Genomic DNA, 12069 nt, shown 5'->3' on the forward strand with positions numbered 1-12069 from the left:
TCCCAGATTGCGGGCCTGCCACGTGATCACAACATTCGCCAGCCTCAAATAAGAAAGTAGTACAAAAGGATTCCGTACCCGGTAAATCTGCGCCACAGAAGCCATTGATGCAGAAAAGTCAAAATGCTCATTTGCAATCATCTGCAAAGGTTCAAAGTGGCTCTCTCGAATCTGTGAGGTCCAAGATGAGGGAAAATTTGGCTGCTGCGCTGGCCTTAGTTTCACAAGATAAATCTTCAAATGCAGAAAAAAGTTCTCAGAATGAGGCTGCAACTATTCCTGGAAAGTTGCAGGGGATTTCTCAACCCAATGGTTCTGTACTTGCTGCTTCTGATACTGTTGAGCCTGTCTCTGCGGCACCCAAGGAAGCGGCAACCTCAAAGGAAGGTTCTTCTGCAATGTCCACAGATGTTCGAAGTGGAACCCAACAAAATTTTACTAATGGTAATACATCTACAGCTATGCAGATCCCAAAATGCAGTGGGGAAGATTTTCAATATGGCAATCATCTGCCAGATGAAGATGTTCCGTTTAGTGACAACTTTTTTGCCAGAGATGAACTTCTGCAGGGAAATGGACTCTCTTGGGTGCTGGAACCTGTAATAGGCGTTCAAGAGAAAAATGAACTTCCAACTGTAGAAAATCAGGAGTTGAGAAATCAGAAAGTGGTTGGAGATGGAGGCAGGGGAGAACCACCACCAGATCAATCTCCACAGATATTGGCATCTAAAATTGAAGCTGAACTTTTTAAATTATTTGGAGGTGTGAATAAGAAGTATAAAGAAAAGGGCAGATCTCTTTTGTTCAATTTAAAGGATCACAATAACCCTGAACTGAGAGAAAAAGTTATGTCAGGAGAAATTCTCCCAGAACGTTTATGTTCCATGACTGCGGAGGAACTTGCTTCTAAGGAGCTCTCTCAGTGGAGAATGGCAAAAGCCCAGGAGTTGGCCCAAATGGTAGTTTTACCGGATTCAGATGTTGATATAAGGCGGATGGTGAAGAAGACGCATAAAGGTGAATTCCAAGTTGAAGTTGAACAAGTTGATACTACTTCCATGGACGTGTCTCTTGGCATAAGCTCACATGATCGGAGATCAGGACAAGAGAATGAAGGAGGAGCCTCTCCCCCTTCTAAATCTGTCAAACAAAAAAGGAATCAAATGCCGCAGCCCCTTGAAAAAAAAAGTAATCTTGAAGGACAGGAAGATCAATGCACCATTACCATTCCATCAAGCGAAGCTACTGATTTGATGCAAGGGCTCATGGTTGATAATGAAATGAAAGATGCTGAATTTCTTCCTCCAATTGTCTCTCTTGATGAATTCATGGAATCCCTTAATTCAGAGCCTCCATTTGAAGATATATCTGGGGATGCTGAAAAATCAACACCCACACCCAAGTTGGACAGGGATGATACAGAAGTTGGTTCCAAGTCAAAGTCGCTCCAGACTCAACAAGATCCTGTTAATGCTACACCAGCCAAACATGACAATGTTGAAGGAACAGAAACTAAATCTGATACTCTTTCGAAGCACAATGATAGTCCTGTAAAATCAGAAACTGCAGCTCCTGTTGTTGCATCAAAGAGTGAACTTGTCTGGGAGGGCTTGCTTCAGCTTAATATCTCAGCCATGGCCTCGGTAACTGGCATCTTCAAAAGGTGTGTGAACATTTTTATGTTTTCAAGTACACTGTATTTCTTCCTACAATTGTTTGTCATCATTAATAAGCATATGATCCATGATACTGCTAAGCATCCTATCTGTCAGGACAATGGATCTGATGAATTGCAGAGATAGTGCCCTGTGTGCAGCATAATATTATTTCTGATACTGCAATTATTATTTTAATTAGTTGAGTTCTCTGAGTTAAGACGATGTTTGTTTACCGCGTTGCGCGTTCTATATTTTCTTTTCTTTGCATTCTTGTGCTTAGAACACAAGAATTTTTAGGAGAGGATGGAAAAGCATAAACCCTGCAAAATGATTTGTCCCTTCTTGATAAAAATAGATTTCCCATCATTTGGAGCCTGTTTGGGAAGAATGTTAATGGTATTATATGATAGAATTAGTATCTGGAGGAGAGATGCCAGTAATTTTAACTTATTGGAAAGTAGATGGTAGATTATTTCCTTTTATGTTCTTATTTTGTGTTGCTAATCTGATTTTATTATTTCAGTGGTGAAAAAACCTCAACAAAGGAGTGGGCTAGCTTCCTTGAAATCAAGGGGAGGGTGAAACTTGATGCATTTGAGAAATACCTGCAACAGCTTCCAATGTCTCGAAGTCGTGCTGTAATGGTATCTCAAGTTTGTTTGCACTGTATTAAATATGTGACCTGTTTGTTGTTCCCTCTATTTACAAACCAAAAAGGAAGGAAGAAGGAAGAAAAGCCCTTCTATCCAATTTTTTTATTCTTTTATTTGCTACTGATGCATTTAGGGTCTTTTTATCCACAGAAAATTACTTTTTTAGGTCAATGATCACATATTTAAGAGCAGCTTGGGGTGAGATAATTTTACATAATCAAAGTTATTTATAGGTGAAAGAAGCACAGCTGGTATTAGGATCAATTAGGCAAAACAGCAAGCACTTTGCTGGGTCTGGCAACAGCGGCTCACAATATTCTGGTGGATGAATAGCGAGATGGGATCAATTTTACAATTTAAAATTTCAATTAATTGATGTAATTGGAGAGACTGTGAAGTTACCCACATAAGAATCAGCAGACGTCCATTCTCTTTTAAACAATTATTGTCCAACTGACAACATCATGTTCAAAGTGGCCATTATCAAATTAAATTAATATTTATTTATTGTTATTTTCAATGGTAATAAGTACGGAAATTTATTATACCGTTCCACATAAAGATCAAGGAAAAAAATAATAATTACGTTTTGGGTTTGGGGCAGATTGACATGTATGTATCTTTTTATCTTTTTATTTTTGTGGCACCAAATTAGTTATTTAGAGTGTAATAAATATTGGTTTTCTATTTGACTTACTCTGGATGGTTTTGCTAATATATTTAAATGTTTTGCAGATTATGCACGTTGTTGGCAAGGAGGCGTCCCCAAAAAGTGATCGTAAGAATCTGTCGGAGGTATTAAGCTTTAGCCATTTATTAGTAATTGTGTGGACCCTTTTGCTGCTGGTTGTAGTGACTGACTTGTACTTAATTTGCTGTATGTGATTATTTTTGCAGGTTGCTGAATCCTATGTGTCGGATGGGAGAGTGGGTATTGCTGAGCCTGGCCCCGGCATTGAGCTTTATTTTTGCCCGCCTCACTCGAAAACGATTGACTTGCTGAGCAAGATCGTCCCTAAAGACCATCTCGAGGCACTCGGTGCTATTGATAATGGTCTAATTGGTGTTCTTGTATGGAAAAAAGCTCAATTAACTTCAACAATATCACCAAACTCAGCTTCACACCATAAGCATGCCTCTAAGAAACACTTCACTTCTACTAGGAGACATCAAGATAAGGATACTACCACCACTACAACTAATACAAACATGAACGTGAGTCCTACACCGAAAACTTCAATGTCTCATGCCAGACACTCTATTTATGCTAAACACCCTGCTCAAGAGGATGATGATGATGATGATGATGAAGTTCCTCCTGGGTTTGGCCCTGGAGCTGCCCGGGATGATGATGACCTTCCTGAGTTTAACTTTTCTGGTGGTTCAATCCAACATACCCCTCGGGGGCCAGTGGCCCCTTTGCATCATCCCCAGACTCCGTCACGTCCTGTGGATCAAATAAGAGAGCTTATACATAAATATGGACAGCCCCAAGGTGCTGCCTCTTCAGACAGGAGGGGTATTGGGGTTGCAATTCAGCCATGGAATGACGACGACGATGACATCCCGGAGTGGCAGCCACAGTCTGCACAGCCAGTTCATGGCTACAAGCGACCCCCCATGGTTAACCAACAACGGCATGTAGGATTGATGCAACCCCATGAACAATATCGTCAGCCATCCTTGTCATTGCAGCCCCAAATGAACGTTATGCAAGCCCCACAACAAAATCAATGGACCCAGCACGGAACATATACTGCTCCTCCGTCTCAACCTGGAGCTGGAGGAGTTCAATTTTATGGGCAACCGGGGGCAGCCTGGCGTCAAGATGCCCCGAAAAGTAGAGGGTTTTGAATTAATTACTTTTATTGTAAATCCAGTGTTCTAGTTTCGTTTCTTTTAACTTTGTAACCGCCAGTAGTTGAGTTGTAGTCTTTTCTGTTTATAGCAAACGGAAAAACTAGTTCTCTACATAACTTTGCTACATGGGCTGTCCAGAAAATAGCATTTTGAGAGGAACCCAAAAAAAATGTCAAGAACAATTGGTATTTGCCATTTAACTTGATTGAAAAAATAAAGAAACTTAACACGATACCCGAAGTAAACGCTGTTTTTAGAGGATTAGCTGCCTGAACCTTTAGTTACGGGTGTATGTAAACGTACACTTTCGGAGTTTATTGCACACTTTTGGATCGTGTTAATGATACTGAAGCAACAGAAATGATAAATAACTAAAGCGGTCAAAAAGATTGAATTATGACAAGTTGTGTTTCTAAAGAATGAGTGAATAATACACTGGCTGGATGAAATCTACTGGAGGGTTCACCATCCAGTATAATAAGTATTAAGTACAGTGAAAGAAAAAAAATATTGAACAACCCTAAATTCCTAGGCTCCAATCAACCCACAATTTGGGTTTGGTGGGGGGGGGGGGGGGGAGACAAAGAGTTAATTACATTATACATCCAATAACGACACAAAAAAGGAAAAAAAATAAAAAGAATCATAGTGGGAATTACAAGATTACAAAAATACTGGGCACTGAGAAAAGTGAAATGTAGAGGATAGAGATAGGAGCGGATAAAGATTTCAATATGCAGGTACCTCTACCTGTGAAATACCACAGTTTGTCAACAGGGGAATGGCCACTGTTAGGGGCAGCCAAGCTCAAACTATTTGTTTATGTATATGCAAAGGTCCAAGAATTATCAACCCCCCAAGGCACGCTTTAGTCCTGCTCGTTGCTCTGGTGTCAATTTTGTTGGGAACTTCACCTCAAATTTGATTCTTAGATCACCCCTATTACCTGGCTCTCTGGCGATTGGCATTCCCTCCCCAGGAATGCCAAGCTCAAAACCAGGACTAATTATATCTGTTACAGCAATGTTAAGATCACGGCCATCAAGTGTGATGAGACTTACTGAGGTCCCCCCTAGTGCTTCAGCTAGCGACACCTTGTGATTCACAATAAGGTCATTGCTGTCTCTCTTGTACACATCATGGGGCTTCTCATCTATCACAAATACAAGGTCTGCTGGTAGCTGATTTGGCTGCTCATTTCCTTTATCCGGGAAAGTAATCTTAGTTCCCTTCTTCCACCCAGGCTTCACATCAATGGTTAATATCTCACTTTCTGGTGTTTGGCGTCTGCAAAGTTATGAACTTAATCAGTATGATATTCATGCCCTCTAAGTTTTTGTAACTCTTTTAAATTCAAGGCTGCCATGAAGCAAAAACTCATTAGTAGTAACAGAAAGTAGTATGATGGGACAATGATGCTGAATACTACTGATAACTTGTCTCAGCTGGACAACAAGGGATCTGTTAACTGAGAACTTGTTTTCTTATAACAACAAGCACGAAGTGTTGCCAATTGGAAAATGGTAACAGTAGTACTGAAAATTAAGTAATTGATCTGCCTCTCAACATATTCGTCAAACTTCTTTCAGTTTTCACTAAAATATTCCCCTAAAAATGATGTACAAACTGACATGCTATGGAAAAATCCACCATAGAATGTCTATTAAACCTTCCGAGTAGAATTTCAACAGAGTAACAATGTCAGCCCAAGGGAAAACTTTATAAAACTGTCAATTTTCGCTAAAATCCTATTAATGCTTTAATCAGTAAGCTTGTTTAAATACCATAAAGTTCGAATTGGTCAAATGTGTTATGGATGCAAGATGGTTTTTTTGCATGATGAGAACTTGAAGAAGCTAGAAACAAACAAAACAAGTGCCATATATGATGTGATAAACTGAAGAAAAAGGCACAATCTCAATGCTTGTAACCAAGCTTGAAACTAATTTAAGAGCTAGTTCTTTCACTTGAAGGTTCAGTCCATATAACATACTACAAACATAGTGCTCTGTGTTGGATAAATGGTAGCTCTGCTGCAAGACCTTATTAAAACAATACCTGCAGAAGGGTAGAGAAGAAAGAAGGTAAGGAGAAGAGGAAGAAAATGAGTTACTGAGACTAATGCACATACCCATTGGCATCAACTACAGTTCTAGAAATCTTCATTTTCCTTGTTGATCCAGAGTATAGCTCCTCGAGGCTGCATGGTAATTTGCTCTCCACTGGCGGAGGTTTCCTCGGCACACTCCCATCACTATAAGTTCGAAAAATATTTTCACCCATACCAAATCCTCCAAATGTACCTCCTCCCTCTGACTGGAACCTTGTGGACTTCCCAGGTCCCGCTGACCCAAATCCAAAAGGTGAACTGCCAAAGAATTCTGCAAAGATGTCTTCAGCATTTCTTGGGTTGAACCCTTTAGAGTTACCACCACTACCATTCGCATATGAGTATCCACTACTGCTAGATGGTGGCATGTCTTTTAACCCTTCTTCACCATATTGATCATAAATCGCTCTCTTCTGAGGATCGCTCAAGACCTGAAATCACAACAACTTCTCAAATACACCATTACATTGTCCTCTGAAGATAGCGAAAATAACTGCAGACATTGTTGTCTAAGGATAGCAAAAATTCCATGTTAAGCAAACACCATTTTCTTACAGCTTCATTTGGTTGCTGAACTGGTTGACATAGGGAAAATTAATTTGAATATACATGCTGAATCCTAAAGATAATAAGAAACATATCAATAATCCAACAGATACATTCCTTTCTTTTCATTATTATTATTATTATTTTGTTAATCCAAATATCACAAACACAAAATCCATCAGTAAGGAAACAACCATCAATAGACAAAACTCAGAAGAAAAGCATACCTCATAAGCCTCAGAGATCTGTTTAAATCTGGCTTCAGCTTCTTTCTTATCATTGGGGTTTTTATCAGGGTGCCATTTCATTGCCAATTTCCTATAAGATTTCTTGAGATCATCTTCTGTTGCATTCTTGTTCACCTTCAGTATGTTGTAATAATCCATACCCATTTTCTCCTTTCTTTATATTCAATCACACCCACAATATTCAACCCAACAACAAGAATACAAAATTTTATTCTACTAACCAAAAAATTTACAGATCATATCATTCTAAAAACACCCAGATCATTAAAACAAAATACCTCTATTTTTCTAATCTTTTCTTTTTTATTATAACTAGGTAAAATGATAAAAAATAAGATACTGGTAAAGCTAACAAGAAACTATCTTAGTTCTTGGTATTGACCCCCTCCAAAAAAGAAACAAACACGTTTTGGGTGTTTTCAATTGGAAAGTTTTGATCTGGGTGTCAAAGATTGATTGAAAAGAAAGAATCTTTGAATCAATCTATTATGGTGTCTTAATTTTTATTTATTTTTAATGTTTAAGACAACGTCTGATGGAGACGTATGTTTAACAACCGAAAGCAACGGAATTGTTATTTAGCTTGTTTCTTGGCTGTTCGGTCTGTAAAAAACATTAAAATTGAAAAAAAAAAGAAAAAAATGGCGTTCTCTCTTTTGTTTTTTTATATTGTTTTTGGCCTTTCTGCGTATCCGGCACAGCATCTTCTCCATTGAAAATGCCACATCAGCATTTCCAATGACTGTTAGTCTACATGGCGCTTGGATGCAGTCTTCATCGCCATGGGTATTCTGGGAGGGAAACCTTTGAGACCGTTTTCTTTTAGACCGTTTTCTTATTCTTTTCTTTTCCTTTAAATGGAATTGGTTTACGTTTTCATCATATGTAACAAAAAGATACTTGCATTATAATATTTTAGAAAGATTGTTGTTTTGCTTGTTTTGGTGTACGAGATCGCAAGGACGTGATATTGATGTTCCCTCAACAGTTTAGCTGTTGCAATCTCACTAAATTCTAAACCCCAATGGGCCACGTGAGTGCGAAATGAGATGATTCACCTGTAGTGTTTTCGAACAGGAATTCCTTAGTAGTGAAAAGAAAAAAAAAAATTAAAAAATCAAACATTCACAAGATCTTTTGTGTTCTATTGCTTCTACGGGCTTGGCAATATTGTTAACATCTCATGGATATGGAAGTAGCCTAAGAACAACATTGAAATTCATGAATGAACAGGCTAAAAACACTGCACTATTGCTGGCCACACCATTTCAAAGCAAATCGAGAAAGAACCATTTACTTGAATTTCAAAGAACCATATTCTGCATTATAATTGCATAAGGGGCTTTTGACCCATCTAACAAAAGCATTAAGCCAGAAGGGCAAAAAACCTTAGAACACAAGCACCTTGTAACTATACAACCATAACCAAACATATGTATGATGCCTATTACCTCTAAGTAAAGGACCCCCTAATTACATGCTTCTACAACTAGTAAAAAGTTAACAAGACAAAAAACAAAAAAAAAGGCAAAAGGGAAACACATCCAACTTGTCTCTCACAAATTCAATCAAGACATGACGGTTGAGCCCGGGGAACCAGATGAGGATGCAGTGGCTTCACCTACCACTGTCTTCAGTTTCATTGCTGCACACTCAGATGAAGACCCTGATTCTGAAACATCACCAATGTCCAAAGTGTCTGGTAGATTTTCAGAAGACTCAATAGTGTCAAACTGCAGAGAAAGAAATCCACTGTTACAATGACTGAAGGATTAAGAGACACTAAAATCTAAGCTAAATTCACAAAAGGGGAAAGGAAACGAGTACAAATGATTTAAATATGGTAGCTTCGATATACTTTCCTGACAACCTTTGACAAGTGGTCTTCTTGTCACTAAGCAAAAAGCATAGGATTTTGCTTGCAATTAAAACAAACATTTCAACATATCATATGATGCAATTGCTCACTTTTAACTACTAAAAATTGCATGAAAGCAGCAGGTATAAGACTGAGATAAATCAAATTTTAGCGTTAATCTATAGTAAAAGAGAGATAATTGAAGAGAGATGGTCGAAACTTCAAAGAAGAAAGATGTATTACTTTCAGCAGTTGTATATAGATCACAATCGTGGGAGACGCTGTTCTCCAAAACTGAAACAACACTAATGCATAAAATTAATGCCTCAATAGGGTTCAGACGAATAGCCCTCCTGCTATTACCTCCATTCATCAAGCAAGCATGAAACAACACTTCCTTGACTGCTCTTGTTTCACAAAAGAATCAGGAAAGACTTCTGCTATTTGATTAGTTTATTTTAATGAGATTGAACCATTCATTAACATGATGCATGGTGCTTGAGGTAGGCACATCAAACGGCCAACTCATTCTCTCCGACACACCAATCCACCGGAAGAAAGATAAAGAATACATAAAAGTTCACACCACGAATCCCCTAAATGATAACTCTCAATAGTTATACATCAGCAAAGCTTACCTCAAGTTGGGTTAGCATGTCAACAGTGGCATCCAAGTCCTGATTGTTCGCCAAATAAACATCAGTGAGAGACTGATTTGATAAACCGGGAAATGACATCTGCAGATATTCCAAATCCATTTCAAATTCTTCATCCATCATCTGCTTACTTGAAGAACTATAAGAACCATGAAGAGGTTGGCTCTTCACAGTAGATCCTTCAGGATTGGGGAGTTTTTGAGCGCTCTGAGCACTGGAATCACAAGAAACTTTGCCATGATACTGTGTTACATGCCCAGGATGTGCATACCAGACATTCTCATTGCTACGCTTGAAATCTTTTGTGATAGGTTCCGTCCTATCATATGCCTCCCTTTTAGAGAGCGGTACATATGATGCTGCATACGGATTTAAAGAAGAAACTCCTGGCCTCATTGCTTCACTCAGAAACAAGGACAAAGAATCAGTTTCAATTTAAAAATACTTATGCACGTGGCACAAATTCCAAGCATATAACCTGCCACTTGCCACCAACTAAATACATGAACCTCATTTCATAAATAAAAAACCTTGCAGCCTGTTAATTGTTAGAATATATATCCCACTCAGAAATAGAACCTAAGCAAGCAGCCACAACACAAAGATTCTCTGAATCAATTAGTCAAATATGTCAAGTCATGACTAAAAACAAATAACCGCAAAAAACTTCTGCCACTCATCATGCTTTTCTCCAGAAAGAGGAAAAGGATGTTTTCATATCCGTGGCATGATCTGGAACAAGCCTAGTCATAGCAAGGAACTAGTAAAGCTCAAATCAAATTCATACTCTAATCTATATCATATGCTTCTCTAATAACATAATGACAATGAGACTATCTTCAGGTGCATCGACAAGTACTTTTCTAGTCTAATTGACAATGTTTGGATGAAATAGACAAAGGCAACTCAGGATCAAACACAACCGCGATGTGCTTTCTGGAGAAGCACTTACTGCCACATCAAGTGCTTTCGCAGCGAATTGCCCCCAAAAGCAACCCTAACAATGAATATAACCAGATTAACCTAATTTCAGGACTATTTTCAAGCATGTTTTTATGGTTGTTTCAACTTTACTTCACTCGTTTTCATGTATTAGCGGTTAATTCCAACATATCAACATAATCAAAACATTAAAAAGATAAATTATCAAATTAAAATATCGATATGAATCTACGAATAATTCAATTAAAAAAACACACTTGATCAAATTAAAAAAAAAAGAAGAAGAAAGAAACTATTAAATCGAAACTTATTTCAGACACAAACAATCAATCACGACAATACTATTACATCAAACGATTATAACGCGATAAGTATGATCGCAATAGTGGAAATAAAACAAAATTATAAAATAGTTTACCAAATCTGAATATGCGAAAGGCTGATGATGATCGAAGAGATCTGAAGAAATGGCGAGAAAAAGTTAATAATAGATGAGGGAGGTTTAGCCTTTGGAGTAACAAAAAGAGCAAAGACGTTTACTTGAACATCGAGCGTTATGGGTTCCGTTTGGAAACACGATTATTTTATCCTAACACTCATCGAAGGCTCAGCGTGAGCCAGCTTCAAATTCATTCCTCTTGCCAGCGTGGCAATGTTTAATTTATTGCTTAACAAACCCTTATAAATATTATCATTAAGGTCCTCTTTTTTAATATTAATCGTGAGTAAGGAGAGTAATTTAGAAACATAAACACAATAACCTTAGTATTTTGAAATCAATCCAATTCCCTCAACCAAATTGTGTTGTAATACCATTGTGAACTTGTATCTCTCTTTCTATTACAGGCTTCAATTTACTATGCTATCACAAGTATAAATTTCTTAATCTATTGTAGGCTTACATATATATTGCACTGTTAATTTGAAATTCTTACTTTACATTAAACACACATTAATTTCATATAATATACTTGAATTTCTCATTTTATTGTGCGTTGATATTTTTTATCCCAGGATAATATGAATTTTTTTTTTTTTTCTGTTATGAACTTAAAGTACTTACCCTTAGTAGAGTTCATTTTCTAACCTCATCATAATCACATTTTAAAAGTATAAGCTTAAATTTTCATGACTCACTATAATGTCAAAATTCATTATAAATTATTATTTTTATTTTAGACATGATATTATATCATTTATTTCTATCTTAATTTAAAGAGATGATTATCCCAAAAGATATACCTTTAAAAAAATAATTTATTACACTTTTTATTTTATTTGTTGCATTTTAATATAATAACAATGAAAGATATGGTAAAGGACGTAAAAAGCTTTTTATAGTTCATTTGACTGTCAGAGCTTGTTTGGTGTAACGACAGATTGGCTAACGAACAATTTTATTTTGAGAGAGGCTAATGAACAACTATATTTGGATTAATTTTTCTGTCTTCTAAAATAATTTAAATAAAATAATAACAAAAATGATGGGTCTAGATGCAAATATGCCACATCCGAGTTTTACAGTAAATGCTAAAATA

General features: G+C 37.2%; 3 protein-coding genes across 3 annotated transcripts; 1 reads left to right on the forward strand and 2 right to left on the reverse strand.

The window, feature by feature from the left end:
* Positions 1-30: 30 nt before the first annotated feature.
* Positions 31-4435, forward strand: LOC18055304 (death-inducer obliterator 1). Its single transcript, XM_006450503.2, has 4 exons — positions 31-1663; positions 2182-2302; positions 3047-3106; positions 3209-4435. The coding sequence occupies exons 1-4, from the start codon at positions 108-110 to the stop codon at positions 4163-4165; spliced, it is 2694 nt and encodes an 897-aa protein (XP_006450566.1). The 5' UTR covers positions 31-107; the 3' UTR covers positions 4166-4435.
* A 176-nt stretch (positions 4436-4611) lies between these two features.
* On the reverse strand, positions 4612-7662 carry LOC18055305 (dnaJ homolog subfamily B member 4). Its single transcript, XM_006450504.2, has 3 exons — positions 7055-7662; positions 6303-6712; positions 4612-5458 (listed from the first exon to the last, which is right to left on the reverse strand). The coding sequence occupies exons 1-3, from the start codon at positions 7217-7219 to the stop codon at positions 5020-5022; spliced, it is 1014 nt and encodes a 337-aa protein (XP_006450567.1). The 5' UTR covers positions 7220-7662; the 3' UTR covers positions 4612-5019.
* A 679-nt stretch (positions 7663-8341) lies between these two features.
* On the reverse strand, positions 8342-11138 carry LOC18055062 (polyadenylate-binding protein-interacting protein 5). Its single transcript, XM_006450505.2, has 4 exons — positions 11072-11138; positions 10950-10990; positions 9572-9987; positions 8342-8808 (listed from the first exon to the last, which is right to left on the reverse strand). Exons 1-4 carry the CDS (start codon positions 11077-11079, stop codon positions 8644-8646), a joined length of 630 nt encoding a protein of 209 aa, XP_006450568.1. The 5' UTR covers positions 11080-11138; the 3' UTR covers positions 8342-8643.
* Positions 11139-12069: the final 931 nt, after the last annotated feature.

This window comes from Citrus clementina, unplaced genomic scaffold (genome assembly GCF_000493195.1).
Source record: "Citrus clementina cultivar Clemenules unplaced genomic scaffold, Citrus_clementina_v1.0 scaffold_1, whole genome shotgun sequence".
NCBI lineage: Eukaryota > Viridiplantae > Streptophyta > Magnoliopsida > Sapindales > Rutaceae > Citrus > Citrus x clementina.

Coding starts and splice junctions, on each gene's coding strand:
- LOC18055304 (XM_006450503.2), top strand. CDS start 108: ATGCAGAAAAGTCAAAATGCTCATTTGCAATCATCTGCAAAGGTTCAA. Junction 1,664..2,181: donor GTAACTGGCATCTTCAAAAG/GTGTGTGAACAT, acceptor TTATTATTTCAG/TGGTGAAAAAACCTCAACAA. Junction 3,107..3,208: donor ATCGTAAGAATCTGTCGGAG/GTATTAAGCTTT, acceptor TTATTTTTGCAG/GTTGCTGAATCCTATGTGTC.
- LOC18055305 (XM_006450504.2), bottom strand. CDS start 7,219: ATGGGTATGGATTATTACAACATACTGAAGGTGAACAAGAATGCAACA. Junction 6,713..7,054: donor AGATCTCTGAGGCTTATGAG/GTATGCTTTTCT, acceptor TTGTGATTTCAG/GTCTTGAGCGATCCTCAGAA. Junction 5,459..6,302: donor ACTGTAGTTGATGCCAATGG/GTATGTGCATTA, acceptor ATAACTTTGCAG/ACGCCAAACACCAGAAAGTG.
- LOC18055062 (XM_006450505.2), bottom strand. Junction 9,988..10,949: donor CTTTCGCATATTCAGATTTG/GTAAACTATTTT, acceptor TTCTGAGTGAAG/CAATGAGGCCAGGAGTTTCT. Junction 8,809..9,571: donor ACATGCTAACCCAACTTGAG/GTAAGCTTTGCT, acceptor CTTTCTCTGCAG/TTTGACACTATTGAGTCTTC.